The sequence below is a fragment of the Oryzias latipes genome, chromosome 18, assembly GCF_053564925.1.
Source record: "Oryzias latipes strain Hd-rR chromosome 18, Olatipes_Hd-rR_3.1".
Classification (NCBI taxonomy): domain Eukaryota; kingdom Metazoa; phylum Chordata; class Actinopteri; order Beloniformes; family Adrianichthyidae; genus Oryzias; species Oryzias latipes.
Window position 1 is genome coordinate 16,756,130 of NC_136254.1, and position 20,033 is coordinate 16,776,162.

Here is a 20,033-nt window from a genome sequence, read left to right on the forward strand (position 1 = left end):
CAAGCTCTAGACAAATCTGTGTAGGAATGGCAAACATTCGGCCTCGTGCGCGGGAGCTGAAGAGTTCATCTTTTTGAGTTTATCATGTGGTAAACGCAGGTTACGCACAGGTCTGTCTGTGTGGATCCGCTGGACGCTTCAGTTCCAAACGGTCATAATAAGACTGCAGGTCCATCAAATAAACAACATCACACCCAAATGAATTTCAGGGATTAATGATGCTTATAAACTAGTTAGTTGCCCCAATTGACGACAGGGATGTGTTTATAGAGACTCATGGAGGAAGGAGGGTAAGAAAAAGTGAGATTTTGCACAGTTTTATACAGTTTCCTCTCAATTTTGTACACAGATTACACTCAAATCCTTTACATAGTGAAGATATTCGTTTTCGTTTCATCTACCCAATCCAATGTGACTTGTAGACCATTCTGGGTCTGTCAGAGAGTATAAAGATTTGAATTTTTCACAGTCAACGCATATGGCTTGTGAAAAATGCAAAACAATGGCTGAAAGCGAAAAGGAGACAAGTGCTGAAGGGAAAAAGCCAGGGTGAGATAACTAACATTTAGGAATACATTTGGCCTGATTTCTTTGAAATCATGTTGATCCAATGTGGTAAAAAATGTTGTTATAAAGCAAAACATACTTATAAAGTACTATTAATAAACGCATTTTGAATAATTAAACCGAATTGCGCATGGTTTATGTTTGTATTGATCAGAAATCCCGTTAAAGTCTAAAAAAACATAATTAAACAATTTCTGATTTAAAAAAAAATGCACAACTGCAAAAACATATTATTCCAGAGATAAAATATCACCCCGGAGTTCCCCTGTACTTTACAGTCATTGGTTTCCAGCGGAGTTGCAGTCTGTGCGGGTTTCTCTTTGCGCAAACAAGCACAAAGCAAACAGAACAGCCACCCCCTTTGTTTTTCATTTGTTACATCTGGCCTGATTCATAGCCTACTGCTAATTTAAAACAAAAAATAAAAACGGAGGAAGAAAGTGTGGCCTGTTCAGATATGTCAGTGCGTTGTCAGTTTGACGAGAGTAAGCGCACCAACTTGTGCCAAACTAATCCTAAAGAACAGAGCTTTATTTTGAAACTGGGTTCGCAAACAAAGAAATGTTTTTACTGTTTGCCTGTAAGAATCCACGGCCATAATTCTTTTAGTTTTGTGTATAATAGTTTTTAGGCTATAAATGTACTTTTACGCATAGCCACGGTTTCGACGCGCGCCTGCCATTTCTGTTCAGAGGCTGGATCGTCCCCGCTCCGCTCCGCTTACCGGTTCTGCGTGACGCACGAAGGACGAGTGGAGTAATTTATGTCTCAGACTTTGCAATGGAGCTTGTTTCTGATGCTGGCAGGAAAATATCCAAACAAAACCAAAGAAGAGTTCAAAAACTTGGCTGTCCAACACCTCACCATGTGGCCAATTTCTCTTTAGTTTTTGCTGCCTGTAAACAAAGTTAAAAGGCTCCAATCTGATAAGGGAAAAAAGAAACAACTCCAAGTTATTCCTTGATAGCATATACCATCTCATAATATTATTAAAGTTAACATCATCATAGGAGAAACGGGGGATTTTAAGGGTCAAATTAATTCTCAATTTATCTAAAAAACATATCTTGGCGGATCAAGGTGCAGACAGCAAAATTAAAAAATAAATAAACCAAACGGATTAGACTATAATATAATACTTTTTCAGTTTTTTCATTAATTTACATTTGTTAAAGTTTTATTTATGCTAATCACAAATCTACTTTTAATATTTTACACAATAAGAGGATAAATTCAGGCATACGTTACACACAGAAAATGTACTTTGAGGCGTTAAAACGTAATCTGGGTAAATTTGCCAAAAAATAAAGAACCAACTACCATTTAAAGTACAGTAAGTAGATATTCATGCTTTATGTCAAAGTTTCTACCCGTTACCTTATGTTCACTGACTTGACATGAGCTGCGTTCCAACATTTTGGAGGATGAAATGGTTTGAAACGTTTAACGTTAAAACGTTCCAGGATAAAATAGCTCCATGCGATGGTCCTGAAAAAACATCGTTTTTCATATATAGTTCACACAAAGGAAGTAGTTTATAGAAACTAAAAAAACGAAGAAAAAAAATTCTTAAAAGTGATGTTTTCCTATTTCCCCAAACTAGAGTCAATAATTTAAGACAAATTCCTATTTTTTTGTAGAGTAGATCGCCCCCTGCTGTTTCCATACTGAAATGACAAGACATTCAGATTCCTGTTTATTTTGTTGACATTTAAAAATGAAAATCACACACAGGGAGCAGGTATCACACAATAAACTCCTTCAATCATGAAAGACCAGCCTACCAGATTCTTCAGTTCAACACTAAGACATTATCTTGACCTATTTTGCAGAAAAATTACAAACCAATGTCATCTGTTCTACACCAACAGCTCTTGGTGTCACATCAAGAAGGAAAAATACAAGTTGATTTGTTTCCTTTAAGGTTTAATCTTTTTCAGTGACAAAACATTAAACAACCAACCATTAAAGCTGACACACGACTAAAAAAATGATGCAAGGTGGCTCATGAGGTAAACACAAGCCAGAGGAAGTCAAAGGATCGGACCCTACAAAGGCTACAAACAGGCCGGTGTTGATTTGATGATGAAAAATAACTTTTTTTGTCGTGTAGTACAGTTGAAGGTAAAAACAGGTTAAGTGGGGTAAGAACATGGACAATAATGTGAAAGGCACTTGCTTAACATGAATGTTTCTGAAGGCTTTATGAATTCATGAAAACAAAATGGAGAAAACCTCACAAAACAACCTATGTGATCATGTCTGGAAGAAAATTACATCATTTTATTTTATTGTCAAAATATGAAACACATTATATTGATAAATGGGAGAACAAGTTAGTCTTTACAAGGTCAAAAATGCCCCGTTTGCTTAGCAGAAAAATACAGCTTTAAAACAGATGCCTTTTAAAATCCAAAACCCTCAAAAAGAAAATTGAAATCACAAAACCTGCAAGATATTTTTCTGCAACTGCACAGATAAATTCATGCGATCATTGCATCCTTTCCGATCAATTTCAGTTACACAGTAATTTTCCATGTTCTCCAAAACTGTTGCTGTAAGAACAACAACATATGCAGAAACCGTAAATGCAGTTTGAAGTTACAGTATCTATAAAAGAAATGTCTCCCGCAGCTCAAACATAAAATTTTAATAATTAATAAAGCAAAATTTATGTGTACGTTGAGAAATGACACGGCAGGATTATAGAGATCAGTTCATTCAGTTGAGTTTGTTTTTTACCCTTCTGAAAAATCTGAGTTTCCTTCACAAAAGAGCCTTTGTACAAGGAGCTGCTGAGAGATTAAAGGCTGTTCCGATTTATAAAGTGTTTCTGTCCTCTAGTGGCTGAACACGGGAAATGCTGATAAACAGGAGAATGTGAACAGGACTAAACTACCCACTGAGGAGAGGAGTGTTTCCTACATTACTGATAACGGATGATTATTGAGTGTCTGCAGTCGCAATGCTTTTATTTACTTTCCAACACGAAACCATGACTAGTACATGTATTTTGATCCAACAGATAATGTTGGAGAGAAGCTTGAGGTTTAGTCAAATCCCTGCCAGTCACTGTGCTCAGAGTCGTACTCCAGCTCCACGCCAATGCAGCGCACTCCTTCCAGCAACATCGGCGTGCCATGATGACGATCTGGACGTGAAGACAGACAAAAAAACAGTCAACTACTGTAAGCTACCATTGACAGGTTTTATCAATAAACTGCAGAATGAGTGCAGGTGCATGAAGATTTACATGTCTCATTCATTAGGCTTTCCATAAACAAAATAATCTATTTCTAGTTGAAAGAAATGTTGTACAAAATGTAAAGCCCTCAAAAGTCCCACTTTGATCATCTTTTGATCTATTTTTAAAGTGTTTGACAGACCAGTGGTGTACAATATGTAAGGGTTAATGGCAGACGAAGTATGCATTATCACTTTTTAACGCACGGCGTGGAAGCTTGAACCGTCCTCCGCTTCGCCTCGGACGGTTACAAGTGTGGAGCCGGCACTGTAGCGGAAGAAAGTAGGATCATATGCTGATCCTCATGATAAAATAATCAAAGCTTCATTGTGCATTTCTTACCGCTCGTTATTGTGCAGATGATGAAGCAAAGCGTGTTAAAGAAACAAATACACAAGTAGCTTCCAAGATTTTATTACAAGAAATCTCTACCAATAAATCTGAACATTTCAACAACAAAAAAGGTTTTATTATTTAATAGGTAAGTTATTTTACATCGACCCTGCTAACTTTGTACCGACCAAAAAAGTCGGCTTTAGAAAGACAAAATTATTTATTTAAAATTAAATTCAACATTGCCATTAATCGTAAAATTTGAAAGAGATACTGGCATGTCCATCATATTGCTGTTCCAAGGACAGATATTTAGTTTTTGTGGCCCCTGACCACTGCTGGTTGCGACGTTGCGGGACAACAGAATATTGCTCCATTCTCGTCTTTCCTGGAGTGACGGAGCCCAGTAAGCCTGCAGGGTGCTTTCACAGCGGTGCCCCGTCACAGACATGATCTGGCGTGATTCCAGACCGGTGTCTGAGAGTCAACCCATCGCCGTGCTCCGCAGGCTGTGGTTTGTGTAAATCTGTGACAAACCCACCTTAAAGAAGCAATCATAAACACGCAGGCTATTTACAAAAGCAGAAGAGAGGTTTGACAAAATAGGGCTAGTTGTACAGACCTCTTCATTAATTTTTTTTAGCATTGCTCCTAGGTAGTTGACGCCTATCGGTTCCCTGGAGTTCCAAACCTTCAATGCTGTGGTGACGGAGCGCTTCGGATGCAGATAAAAAGATTTTGCGTCTGAGGGACATTTTGAGATGTATTTCTTGAAACTTTTTATTGGGCACAGAGTTTTGGGGTTTTTATTGTCCGGATTATGCGATAGGCTGAGGTATTTAGCGCCTTCCTCGTCTCTGAGATGCTAAAAGATGCCATGGTCAGATCACGGCACACCCTCCCTCCCACGTCGAGCCAAACACAGCTGGATGTCAAACCACACCTTTCTGACGAGGCCAAGGGGCGTGTTGGGAGACAGCGCAGATGAGCATCTGATTTTCTCAAGATCTGACTCAGGAATACGAAGATGGCGGGAGCTGGTGTCTCTTTCTGTAGCACTTCATTATTGCCTTAAAAACCGCATTGTTGCTCTTGAACACGGTGTCGCTCATGATGTTGACGTCTCTTACGTGGCGATTGATGCCGGCCCTTTAAGCTCCTCAGACTGGCACTGTACTCTCCTCCTTCCTTAGTGGACTGAACAGACGCATACAAAAGCCGCAGACTCTCATTGAGAGTGGTGGCAGTTTTGTTATGTTTTCTAGAGCCAGGAAGTCTCGAAATATATTAACTGCCCATTTCGTGGTTTTCTTTGTGTTTACCTCGTCCTTGTCATCTTCCAAAAAGTTCAATTCTTCCGGTGTCACCTCCTTGTGTCTCCTCTCCCTCTTTTGATGTTCTTGTCTCTCTTTCTCTGTGGCTGCATCCCAGTCATCAAAATGATCAAATTCACTGAACAAGTTAAAAGAAACAACAAAATCACTCATGTCTTTTTGCTGTCTCATTGTAAACTGTGAAATAACGTATCTCAACGTACGTGTTAAGTTTTTTTCCAGCGCGGTGATTTGTGACCGGAACTTCTTTTTTAGGCATGCAGTTATCACTGTGGTATATCACTTTTTAATGCACACCCATCAGTCAATCAGAATCAAGTATTCACCCGGACCATGGTATAATTTACTATAAAGTAAAACACATGTTCATAAAAGTAATTGTTTGCTTACCATTTCTATGTTAGGTTTAGACATCAATTTAGTGCAGGAAGGAGGAACCCCGTAGCTTGCGAGCCAATTACGTCTTTTTTGGTGCTAGCATATAGCTTACCTGGGACCTTAAACGTTTGATCTTTTTTAAGGTAAAAAGGAAATTCAATTTCAATTTCTGTGAATACACTCTTCACTGAGCAATAGCAGTACCATACCTGACGCAAACCTCTACGGACTGAGTACCATCACCATCACTGTTGTTGTTTTTTTAAATTATCTGTCACCTTACATAAACAATAATTACGGTATTGACTAATCAAAAAAAGTAATCGTCGACCAATCGACTACTAAAATAATCCATGACAGCCCAAAGTAGTTCACATCTAAACAGCAACTCTGGGAAGCTATTCTGACATTCGGCAAAGACATTGTTACAGCTGTGGCCGTATTTGGTTTTGTTTGTTCTGTGTGTTGTTGTGTATTATTTTCTTTCAGGGTGGGACTTTGTTGTTTTTTGGGTATCTTGTTTGTGTATCAGAGTGGGACATCTGTGTTTTTGTGCATCTTTGTGTGTATGTTTGTCTGATTACTTTCAGGTGTGGTGCATGAAGGTGTGGCTTCCATTTGGACCCAAGCTGATGGAGGCAGCCTTTTAAACCTTGGATGTCTCCACTGCACCATGACGCTTTTCTCCACTTGTTTTGTTGCACTTTATTGTGTGTTGTCGTTTTTTGTGGTACTTTGTAGGTTGTTTTGTACTTTGTAGTTTTGTGTTCAAGCCCACTCTGTGTTGTCTTTTGTTTATTGTAGTTTTGTTTTCTTTTTGCTTCCCCTTTAAGTTCTTGTTGGTTTTTATTCATTAATTTGTAAATACATTTGTTATATTTGTATGGAGACATTCTTTTGGTGTTTTTATTTAAATTTGGTGACAAAACCATTACTTTTATGTTATGCTCCTCGAGGTAAACCTAGACATCAAATGGGGCGTCACAATCATTCAAACAGAAACTGTCGTGGTTTGAGTTTGTTGTGTCTTGTTTTTCGTTTTAGTTCTTGTTCTGTCTTGTTTGGTTCTGTTTCCTGTTTTATTTTGAAAGGTTTCCTGTCTTGTCATGTTTCTTGAGTTTTACTTCCTTTGGTCCCCATCTGCCCTGATTGTGTTCACCTGTGTCTTGTCTGCCCTGTCTGTATATAAGTCTTGTCTCTGCCTTCCTCCTGTGCTGGTCCATTTACCTTTGTCATGGTGTTCATGTCTCCATGTTTCTAGTCACGCTCACGTTCCATGTTCCTAGCCACGCCACAGTAAGTTTTGTTTTGTTTTGTAATCCTGCTCGGCAGCGCCTTTTGTTTGTTTTTGTTATTAAACCCCCTTGTCCTTGAACCGTGTGCCTCTGCCTCTGCGTCTGGGTCCTACTGGCTCTCGAGCCTCCCCCTCACATGACAGAAACTCCAAAAACTCACAAGTTCAATAAATGCAAAAATTGAGAAGCTGCTGCAAAATGAGGCCTCCTTATGTTAAAATGTGATCTTAAAATAAGATGTTTTTGATTGGAAAAGCTTTTGATTTTAGTTTAGGTATGCTTAGGTTTGTTAAAACCCATTTAATATTTAGAAAGGTTAGCTAATTGTAAATGATGCTGACGGTCAATTGCAATGACTATTTAGAAAAATCCATCAAAAATATAATTTGCATAACAATGCACTGTAATTTTTAAACACTTAACTTTATGTAAAATCACTCTACAGCATTTTATTGTTTTATTGAGCAGTGTCTTTTTTTCCCAATTTACAATTTAAGCCAACTTCCACTTTCTTTATTTTTTAAACTTTCTTTATTTTTTAAACTTTGCAATGACACTATATCAATGTTCTTTTGTTAAAGGCACTTTTGGTACTTTACCTTCATACTGAAATTAAATTAAATCTTAAACTCATACTATCTTTATTTATTGGAATTCAGCTGCTTTAAATTTGTGAATTGGCCACTTTTCGATGCTTTTGAGCAACGCTTGATTTTATTAGTTCAGCCTATTTGTCATAGAGCTTCTCTACTGGTATTTGCTTTATAGTTTAAAGGCATTTCTGATACAGAATAAATTTGTATTAACTGCATTTATTGCAGATCATGGCATTTTGTTATACATCTTCTTTGTTGAAAACTAGAAAACTAAAAGAAGAAAGTAAATGGTTTTTGGATTGGAGGAGTGAAGTGTTGTCTGCTGCTGTTAGTAGAGCAAAAGCAGAGTGAACAAAACTTTGAAGATCACCCGTTTAAAAAAATCTCTGGACAGTTTATTTGCACCAATCTAAATGTGTATCTATTATCTCTCAAGGGTCAAAGACAGAGAACAACACCAGTGTTGCTGTAATGCATTCTGAGAGCTGGGGGAAAGAGAGGGATTTTTACCCTCCCCCACACACAGATGGTGCTGCCTCCCAAATGACTGCAGGGAAATTGTTGACATGGTAATTCAACAGCAGCAGATGCATTGGTGGTTCAGTGGTAGAATTCTCGCCTGCCACGCGGGAGGCCCGGGTTCGATTCCCGGCCAATGCAATGTATCCTTTTCTTTTTTTCTTCAAACCTACATCATACTGTTTTATAACCTCGTCCACAACCAAACCACCAGTTAAAGAAGTATTTTAAATACAGATTTTACATTGTTTAACCACTCATCACAATGCCAAAAAAGATCTAAACATCTGTCTAGGTGGCTGTGGAGCAGGGGTCATCCGAACCGGCCAGGCCAATTTTCGTAGTTGATATTTGTTATTTTGAGGTATATCAGGATTGATCTATTTTTATCAGACGGGCCAATTTTAAACTGTTTTTTTGGCTCAAATCAGCTCCACTGTCTCCAGCATTGTACCGCCCATGGTACAATTTCACACTACTAGCAACTAGAGGTGCCCCTTTTACGCGTTACTAACCCGTTAACAAAAGAAATACCTTTGATCGGGCATTTATCAGGTTGCATTTTCTGTTCTTTAACGGTTGCTTTTTGTGTGTATTTTTACTTATTTATTTTTGTTTAAATTCCTCAGTAAATGCCACTTCTTTTTTGCTGTTTGTATTTATGTCTGTCTGTCTGTCTTTACATTTTGACCTCACTGAAGTCATTGAATTTATTCAACATCACTGAAGTCCCTGAATTTATTCAACATTTTTACTTTATTTAGTATGGAAAATTTTATGGAACTGTTTATCTTTCTTTTATGTATATCAGATGATCCTGAGGCTGCTACTCCCTGCACTTTTAGAAGCTATTTATTTGCGTTTTTATTTAATTTTTTCAAATAAACAGAGTTAATCGTTGGTGTTTGTATTATTCTAAACTTTGATGCCAGCATTTTTACTTTAACTGCAAATTGGCTTCAAATATCGGTTATTTGACTACTTGAATAATCGGTCCTGTAAAAAAAGCCAAAAAAAAAAAAACATTTCGGTTGATATCGACTGTGGAGTAGAGGCACAGAGGTTGATCGGAAAGTTTGGTTCCACTTAGCCTGCCCATGTATCAAAGTTTATCTGAAACAGACACTGAAACCCACATTGGTCATTATGGTCTGGCTTAGGGATGGGCTAATATAATTTTTCCAGCCGATACCGATATTTCCCCTGCAACAGCGGCCAATCGCCAATACTTGCAGATACTTTAGTGTCTACAGCAGGGGTCGGGAACCTTTTTGGCCAAGAGAGCCATAAACGCCACATATTTTTAAATGTAATTTCGAAAGAGCCATTCAATAATGTAGCGTCCCTTTCCCACAATGAGGCACGGAGACTTAACCTCTTTTAGGGTTCTGTATTCTGGTTACTGTAGACCGCAACGAACGCCATAAAATTAATTAAGCAAATCCTGAATCTCTCCCGCTGAGAAGAGAGCGCTTCTCCCAACTTTATATTCGCTCACTGCCGCGTCAGCCCTCCCATTTCCCTTATTCGGCCCATGGCTGAACCCCATTGGTCCAAACTACCTAACAACAGCCTGAGCGACAGAACTGAGGGCCAATCAGATCTCTGCTTGATGCGTTTAATGAACTCCAGAACTTTTAACGCGACCCAACACCCACCCAGTCCAACTCAGACCGCAACAATATGTTTAAAACTAAATATACAAATGAATGTGTGCATTTGATGTAATTTCAACATTTTTAAAGTACAATAAGTCTGTGGATTCTTTTTTAATAACATTGTTGTGTTGTTGCTGATAAATGATGAGTATTTCTCGTGGTAGTTTTGCTGATTGTCTAGTCTGGTTGATACGTGGAGTTTCTGCTTCACGCAGGCGTTGAGACTTTAAACGTGATCGTAGGTCTGAATGTTCTGTAGTTGTGACAGACTGATCACATCCAGACATGGAGCCAAACACACACTCACACGCTGCAGTGAGTGACGGGCAGCGGGTTTTACGATTTTACAATCCCTGCGCGGTTCACTGCCCCCCCCTGCTTTCTTCCTCTGACATCCAGTCCCCGCAACTGCGCGCTCTTTCGGGAGACGGGAGCGCGCAGTTTTAGGCACGTCAATTCACAGGTTTCCAGCTGTTACAAACTCTGTGAAATAATAGATAATAGTAACTGATGGTGCAGGCGCAGATTTTGTTCTCCAAGCACCGCTCATGCTGCGCGCCTCTGGCATCGCATCCCGCCCGAGAGAAGGACTGGTCTAATGAAAAAAAAAAAAAAAAGTATAATTAAAGATTTGTCTGTGAGCCACATGTGACCATCAAAAGAGCCATATATGGCTCGCGAGCCATAGGTTCCCGACCCCTGGTCTACAGTAACACAAAGTTTAGATAGTGGCTCAGGTGGTGTAAACGAGTCATCCAATGATCAAAGGATCTGCAGTTCGATCCCCACTCCCCCCAGTCAACCCCTGTTGTTTCCCTGGGCAAGAAACCCCAACAGTATGCTCCACTGGTGTGTGGATGCGCATGAATGCTCCCGGTGATGGTCATAGGCGCCATGTGAGCACCGAGAGCCACACCCCTCTGTCAGCCTGCCCCTACATCAGTAGCTTAGTATCACCAAGTATGAATGAGAACGGAATGAATGAATCATAAGCGCCTTAAGAGTCTGGAAAAGCGCATACAAAATTCAATCCATTAATATTATTATTATTGACCTTTTTATACAGCAAAGGATCATATAGGAACAAGTATAAATTTAAAACTGTCATATAAATATATCTATAATCTAGATCTATCTATAAGCATTCAGTCCATTTATTGAATATTGGACATAACTGTAAACCATAAGCATCCCATTGCCAGGGACCTATTTGGAAAAACACGTATCCGTATCAAAAAATAACATTTACTGGAAAAAAGTCAATTATTGACTATGACTGTAAACATAAGCTTTCAATCTATTAGGAACAAGTTCAAAAATACAGACACCGATAAACTGTAATTATGCAAATATCGTCCGATACCGATACTGGCACAGATGTTTGTGTGGTTAGCCCTTAATGAAGGCAGAAAAGCACTACATATGCCATGAAAAAGTTTTGAACTTCACAACAGCTAAAATAATCAAATTATTTTTGCACATTATTTTTGTTATTTCATAGAACTGTTATAATTGGCTTAGCGAAATGCAAAAAATGTCATTTTCATTCAGTCATTCATTTTCTTCCGTTTATCCCTTTCAGGGCCACGGGGCTGCCGGAGCCTATCCACTTATGGGCGAAGGCAGGGGACAGCCTGGACAGGTTGGCAGTCTGTCGCAGGGTCACACATATCACACACCCATGCACTCTTACATTCACACCTAGGGACATTTTGGAGTGACAAATTAACCTAAGAAGCATGTTTTTGGATGGTGGGAAGGAGCCGGAGACCCCGGAGAGAACCCACACATGTACGGGGACAACATGCAAACTCCACACAGAAAGGTCCCTCATTGGTGTTCTGTTTCAGGTCTCCCAGCTGGGAATTGAACAGGGGGCTTTCTTGCTGTGAGGCAAGAGCGCTAACCACTGCCCCACCGTGCAGCCCATATAAACATAATAATATCATATTAACTTGTTAATTCTTGTTAACAAAGAACAATGGCAACATCAGCAATGAAGATCAGCAACATTCATTTTTTATTACAAAGATTTCAACACACTTTAAAGACAAAGTTATGGAGTCCTATACTGTTCATAATTAAATGAATAAATATTTAATTCAATAAATAAATATGACCTCATGCAAATACACAATCAAACAATAAATCTCTCATAAATATATAAAAAGATCATGAAATTGTGAAAAACCTGCACACTAATTTTAAATTAGCCATTATATTATTCAATATATTTCATTTTGCTTTAAAAACCTGTTCATTATTTTAAAATATAATTTTAAAATATTCATTTTAATCATGTTGAATATTATTATAATTCTACGTCTTTTTTCAGAACCTTGGATTTCAAAATCAATATTTTCCAAAGTAGCTTTGTATTTATTTCATGTTGCTGTTTTTCAGAATGACTTATTTATTTCATGAAGAGCTTTTTCAGGAGAAGGACTCTGTCAATCAAACCAGACAAGGCGGAGACACCTTTGTGATTGGTTACTCCTTTACTCAGACATAAGCAGCAGCACCCTAACTACATTGATGGAAGATGCTTCAGCGAATGTGACGGCGCAAAACACTAGGGGGAGTATGCACCTCAACACATCCACAGTGTTACCAGAATTTGCGGATAAAATTTGCGGATAAAAATGGCTTTGGGTGAGTTTACATAATTTGGGTGATTCTGTGGTCGGTTCAGCGGTTTTCATCTTCTCATGAACATATAGCAGTGGTCTAAGTTAGGCTGGGTGGCTGTTGGAGTTCCACTACGCTTCTATGAACTGAACTTCCATGAACGCACTATGCGGCATGTGTGAGGAGCTACCAGCTAATATTTTTAGCCTGATAGCCACATGTGGAGGGGTGTCTGTGATTATCTCACTTACAATGCATGGATGCACAATGCACACGGAGAGTGTTCAGTGATCAGGTTTATTTATTTTGAATAGTTCTACATGATATCAATGTTTCCATGTTTGAGTTCATGAGATCATCCCAGAGAGAGGCTCTGCTTCAACTCCTGCAGTCAAACTACGTCTTAACTTACGTGTAAAACAGAGCGCGCAGCAAGTGTGTGTGTGTGTGAGCGCAAGTTAAGGGTCTGTTGCTCAGTTCGCCAGAAAAGCAATAATAAAAAAAGGTTTCCTCCAAAGTACAGAGCCTGATTCTTTTATTAACCCGCTCTGGAGGCGTCCGAACGGGGAAGTGAACCTCAAATCAAACCCCGGATCTCCGCTGCGTTTTCCGAACACTGTCAGAAACGTCATCGAAGGAAAGGTTCAACATTTTCCCCGAGAGGGAAAAATAAAACCAGTGGACCTGATTTATAATCATTGTCTCAATGAAAATAAAAAAATATCATAAGGTTCAGGAGGCCCGACCAGGCCTGTTCCGCTTTCCCCAGCCGGTCTGGCCGCCAGCTCGCCTCCTGCGAGCCGACATAGTGTAAGGCACGATGTGACGTCAGATTGGATCTGTGAGCACAGACAGCAGAGCTGTGTTAGCTGCAGAGCAGAGAAGAGCTCTGAATGAATGGCGTGAGAATGAAGAGTGTTTCAATGGGGAACTTCGAGACGTGGACGACCGGAGCTCCTCTGTGGTTTGGTCCACACAAACCCTCAAACTACAAAATGTTTGCATCTTCTGCAGCAGACAGATTGTTTGACTCTATTTGATCTTCAAATGTCAGCATGGCGTGCAGATATCACTGAAATCTGTCATCTCTCTGACTGGTACACCGCTGAGCGGGTATTGAGGAATATGAGTCGATTTCCATGGATGAGCCAATGAGCGTTTAGATCCCGCCCACTTTCACTGATTGACAGATAGACTCGTTCTCCTGAAAAAGCTCTTCATGAAATAAATAAGTCATTCTGAAAAACAGCAACATGAAATAAAAACAAAGATACTTTGGAAAATATTGATTTTGAAATCCGAGGTTCTGACGTAGAATTATAATAATATTCAACATGATTAAAATGAATATTTTAAAATTATATTTTAAAATAATGAACAGGTTTTTAAAGCAAAATGAAATATATTGAATAATATAATGGCTAATTTAAAATTAGTGTGCAGGTTTTTCACAATTTCATGATCTTTTTATATATTTATGAGAGATTTATTGGTTGATTGTGTATTTGCATGAGGTCATTTATTTATTGAATTAAATATTTATTCATTTAATTATGAACAGTATAGGACTCCATACAAAGTTAGAATACTATAATCAAAAAAATGATCAAATAAGGGATTAAACAGTGAGTCTGGACCTGATTTTCATCTTTGAAACTTTTGCTCAACATGTGATGAATCACCATTTTTACAATAAATCTATGTTAACCATTTGTTAACCAAGTGTTGCTGATATTGTGTACGGATGTTGCGTGAAAACTGATTAAAGATCAGAAAGTTTATACTTTTTAATTTTCAAGCTCAATGCTTACATAGTAATTAGTAAAAAAAATATGCAGCACTCATAATCACACAAACTGCAGTAGTGTAAAAAAATTAATAATCACATTATTGTATCATGAAGATGACCCTTGAATTAATGTAGGAAAATTACTAATGATCCTCTAGAAGTTGAACCCTTTGATTTAGGAAAGTATCTTTTTAAAATGTCCAAATATCTGATTTTCTATGTTAAAAAATTGACATGTATCCATAAAGAAAGAAAGGATAAAAATATAAACATTTTATCTAATATGTATGCAAAATACATAAGACTAAAAAACAGATTTTTTTTTCTAGTCTTAAAGTTAGCTTTGCTCTGCAGCAAAATTGCTGTTTTTCCTCAACCAGGCTCTTATCTAACAGCAGATGTACAGTGAGGTGTAGGAACAGCTTGATCCACTGATCTGGTTTTCATCCGTCTCAATTACAAATATGTAGACAGATGTCCAGGTCATGAGACTAAAACTACAGACTCAGAGCTGATTCCCCCTCAAACACACAAAAGCATGAACACAAAAATAAACTGGCACATTGTCAGCCATCCTTATGCAGGCAGACGAGACCCCCCCACACACACACACTTTACCTAATTCTCCATCTGCTTACACAAATACCAGGAATCCAATTCACTTCTGCTAACACAGGGTTAACTGGCAGAGAGAGAAACTAATCTAAACACAAGATGAAATACCAGAAAAACGAAAGACACACCAAAAACTGAAACTGGTATGTGAATGTTTCATTGGTTACTAACTATATTCTATTGACTATTCAATTATGTCAGTTCTATAGAATTATAAATAAAGCAAAAACATTTTTTAATGATTTAAAAAGCGACTGACCAGCTATTGACCAGCAGGAGGCAGTAGTGCAGTAAAATCCAGCTTTTATTTCTCTGCAAGACCCCTTAATAAAGGTCGACAATACCAGGTGAAAATGTGTGAATATTACTCATATCTTGGGTCTTTTGTGTAACAACCAATAAACGGAGACATTAGGTAGTAAAATCAGATTTTTTTTAAATGTTGACATAGGTTTTGTGGTTAGTGTTCATCACTGTATTATCAAGGTTAAAGTTTAAAGTTAAAAGTTTAAGTTTTTGAGAACTCCAATAAAAAGATTGAAATCATTTTTAAACACAAGTAATTCTTAAAAGCCCAATAATTTCAGTCATTTTAAAGCTGTACCAAATAAAGATTTATAATGTTTTCTGTGTTGCAGATCTGGCAGGCCAAAGAGTGCTGAAACATCTCCATATCAGCACAGGACATCAAGATCATTATCTGATAATGATCTTGATAAAACAACCTCACCCATGACTCTGGCATGAACTTTGACTCTGACACAGACGTCATCATTGGTCTCGCTTAGCAGCAGCACCTCCTCACACAGAACTCCCTCCTGCAGGGCCATGTACTCGCATGCAACCTTTAGGCCTCCTAGAAACAATAGAAAACACAAAGCAGAGGACTGTTTGTTCATTTTTTTTTCAGCATTCAATTCACAAACCATATGTCAGCTGTAATTTATCTGAATGACAACCATATATGTCAACACAGGTGACTCATAAATAAAGAGTCAGGAATTTATTAAACACAGCAGTGCAGTAGTTAGAATCCACCGAGGCCTGGACACGGCAGCTGGGAGGGTAATAGGAAGGCTGTGGGAAAGAGCTGAACATAAAGGTCAATAACCTCCTTCAGTTACAGGCAGTTCAGTGGGCATCCCTCCCCCGGCATATTAGAGGATCCCCTTTAGCACATTTCAGCATTTTTATTGGCCGAAGTTTGTAGAAACAAATCTATGAAAGCAGCTGCTCCAGCCGTCACGTGTGTCGAATGTTTGTGTTGGAGTTTGATTTTTGAAGTTAGTTCACTGCATTGAATCTATGTGACCTGTCTGCTGTAATCACAGGTTACATGCAGCTACAGTTTGCAATGCTTTTTACACTGCAATGCTGGTTAAGAGCATTAATACCAATTATTTTAGCTCTCTTGTAAATGTATTCTATTACTAACCCTCTGGAGCAGGTAGGATGTTGGTGATCCGCAGATGAGGACTTGGCACTGGTGCTGGGCACACGTTTTTACCCAGACCTGGCACCTCTGGTAGGGTGAAGACAATCTCATAGCGATGCTGGGTCTTCAAGAAGCCAACCTGAGAGGGATTGAAACAGGGACATTTGCCTTTTTTCTAAAAGACTTCCAAACAATCTTCCAATAAAAAAAAAGTTTTTTTTAAATTTCTAAAAAGGATTTTTTTTTAAAAGTGTTAATACCCCAGATGTGAGAATATACAGTAGTATGAGAAAGTTTGGGCACCCCCCCTATAATTTTCAAGATTTTTCTTCATAAATCATTGGTTGTTTGGATCATCAATTTCAGTTAAATATATCATATAGCACAGGGGTGGCGAACAGGTTTGACACCAAGAGCCGAATATTTTCACTGTGAGAGTCAAAGAGCCACACCACACACTGACCTGCCAAGACGTACACACAAACACGCAATTAAAGCCATATTATTTTCCATAAAACACTCATAAAACACTCCATAAAACACTCATAAAACAAGGAAAGTGTCCACCTTCAGTACACACATCAAATGCAGCTTAGCCAGAGTTAACAACTCGACTACCCTGGAGGTCAGCTACCCCCTCCACACACACAGGCACCTCTCTCTCATCACACACCCACACACTCTTTTCTCCGCCTCTCTCTGACCAACACAACTACTCAGTGACGTGCAGTGAGGTTGATGGCTGGTGAGGCACTGAGTCCTCTGAAGTCAGATTTCATTCATTCATTTTCTATTCCGTTTTATCCCTTTCGGGGTCACGGGGCTGCCGGAGCCTATCCCGGCCACTTATGGGCGAAGGCAGGGGGACACCCTGGGCAGGTCGCCAGTCTGTCGCAGGGTAGTGTGTCCACAATCACACATCCATTCACTCTCACACTCACACCTATGGACAATTTAGAGTTGCAAAATTACCTTTGAAGCATGTTTTTGAACATTGAAGTCAGATTTATGATGATAAAACCTGAATATGTCACCATTCATCATTGTATCTAATCGAAATCACTTTTCTGAAAAAAACAAAAAAAATCTATCTTTATCTTCTTTGTCATTTTCAGAAGTATTGTCAGAAGTTAATTTTGGGATTTCCTTGGCAATTAAGGTTTTTTTTTTAACCATGGCCATATGTTTATTTAAATTATTATATTGTTTTGTTCATCTTGAGACAGGGATTATTGTTTTCAATTTTCACAATATTCTAGTAAGAGATAGGCGAACAACACAGAAACACCCCTTTTGCAAGCTTGGTACACTAACACCATTAAAAATCTCTAAACTTTAAAGCCAACATTTTATCCCCAAGTAGCTTACCAATGATGCTCAAAGAGTTAGAAGAAGATGCATGACAATCCCAAGGGGTTTAAATTTGTAGGTGGTAGTAAAGGTTATTTTTGGGGGGAAACTCATGATGGAGGCCTCTACCTAACAAAAAAGGTCAACAATTGTGGTTGTGGACTTATTCTACTGGCATGTGTGTGAAATTTTTTGAAAATCTCTCGAACACAAGTCTTCTTTCCCATTTTGTGGGAAAATGTGAAAAAGGCACACTGTCACACTTTGACTGCCAAGCCGTAGGTCCTGTGGCTATCCTATAATTTTAAAACTTCCTTTGGAAACACCTGCTGCGCGTGTTTTGGTGTTGTTAATGGGTTTTTGGCCCCATTCATAAATTCTTTGACTATTTCTTTTCACTGTGATGTCATCTTTTTATTCTTATTCATTTCTTGAATGGCATGGGGGGGTCGTTCATTATACCGAAAATTCACTTTAATTGGGGACGAGGTGCATACAAATTTTGGTGAGTTTTTGAGAATGTTGTGGGGGCAAAGTTTTCACTCAAATTCACATTAAAGGAAGAAGAATTGCAAAAACCACATGGTCCTAGTACTCCAGGGGGGTGTTCCAGAAAGCAGGTTATGCTAGCTCCCACGGTAAGTTCGAGGCTAAGGAAGCGGATAACCTCAGCTTTTGGTTCCAAAAACAGAGTTATGTTTCAGGGTATGCTTAGTTGCCATAGCAACTCATGCTCTGAACATAACCTGGTCTGGAGCAGGTTTAGTTGAAGATTAGTTTGTTTTCAGAGAGGTGAAGCAGCATGGTGTGTCCCTTTGAAGATAATTTAGTGGATGAAGAAGCTCAGATAATACTTTTTCCACCGTGAGAGGGTGATAAGACCACGTATCGATGTTGTAGAGTAAACTATTTACATTGATCTAACTTAATTATTGGCTTCAGTTAAGATAAATCATTTTTTTGAGTTCAGTCAACCTAAAAATAACACATAGCTATCAGACATTTACTCAACTTTTATTCAAATTAATTCAATTAAGTAGGTGTAACTTTGATGCTGCTGTTAGATCGGACGCGCAAGGAATTGTGGGATACCATTCCCTTTGCCTGTCTGGACGGATTTGGGTACAAGTGTAGGTTTTTGTCTAAATATGTTTAGTTGTAGCTGTTTTACTGTGTTTTGCCGAGTTATTTTACCCAGTTATGATTAATGCTTTTTGCACCATTAGTGAGAGGGAGGGAGAGGATGATGAGTTTATTTGCACCCCTAGTGCAATAGTATGGTATGCGAACTGAAATTACAGTCAATCATGAATCATAAATCATAAATTAAGATGGAAAAATATTTAATTGAATAAGTTTAATATGACATTTAGTTCGATAAATATGTAAATTTGGGTTGTATAAACAATTGAGTTGGATAGACATAAGAAATTAGGTTGAATAAATTTAACTCAATTACTTGTTACCAACTGAATCAATTCATTTCACTTTTATAAGTTGTATATATATATATATATACACACATCACAATGTAATTGGAAATAAGATCAGAAACTCGTGCGTTTACTCTGTTCTTTTTCTCCAAGCAGAAACTCTTTCATTTGTTGATGCAGCCGTGTTACTTTTTTGATGGACGTATAATCTTCATACGCAGTCATTAAAATGTCTGTCTAACTGAAGTATAGCGTTCTCTTTTTTTCTCCACGTATTTCCATGGTGACTCCGGAAATCTGCGATCTATTGAGAATGTCTTTATGTACTTGCTGTGCACGTGCATTAACCCAGGGTTACCAAGTCGAGCGTAATTACACCAACTCATATCCGGTCTTTTGGAACAGACATACCCAGAGTAAGTAAGACTTCAGCCAGAGTTCAGGGTTAAAGTCAGGGTAGTTAAATTTGCCTTCTGGAATACCCCCCAGGACTGCTGCAGGGCATAATAATAAACAAAAAATAATAATAAAGAGCAGGAAAAAAACAGGATAACAGATGGTAAAAACAGCAGAAATGAATCTGACCATTGGTTATATTGTGACTGGTGGCAGTTTTCTATTTGGAAGAGAAAAACTAATAAAAGAGGAATATTTCCACCGAGGAGTGAGGAAATCCTCATGCAAGAGACAAGATCAAAAGACTGGATAAGGAGGTGCATGCAGCAATAGATAACGTGTAAAGCCCCCCAGGCTAGAGCCACATAGGGCAGCTGTAACCCCACATGACCCCGGCTTACATCAATAGGCAAGGCGGAGGCTTGAAGCTGTGTTTGCTGAAAAGCACGACAGCCAGCATTAA

At 38.5% G+C, this 20,033-nt stretch overlaps 1 protein-coding gene and 1 non-coding gene across 2 annotated transcripts in view; one reads left to right on the plus strand and one right to left on the minus strand.

The window, feature by feature from the left end:
* Positions 1-2,476: 2,476 nt before the first annotated feature.
* The window catches only part of adisspb (adipose secreted signaling protein b), a 33,512-nt gene continuing 15,955 nt past the window's right edge, over positions 2,477-20,033 (minus strand). Inside the window, exons 4-6 of the mRNA XM_004079849.5 lie at positions 16,392-16,530; positions 15,687-15,812; positions 2,477-3,718 (exon numbers count right to left, since the gene is read on the minus strand). Of these exons, the coding sequence (XP_004079897.1) occupies positions 3,618-3,718; positions 15,687-15,812; positions 16,392-16,530 (366 nt within the window). The 3' untranslated portion in view covers positions 2,477-3,617. The remainder of the gene's footprint in view (positions 3,719-15,686; positions 15,813-16,391; positions 16,531-20,033) is intronic.
* On the plus strand, positions 8,337-8,407 carry trnag-gcc (transfer RNA glycine (anticodon GCC)). Its single transcript has one exon. It is a non-coding gene; the product is annotated as a tRNA-Gly (tRNA).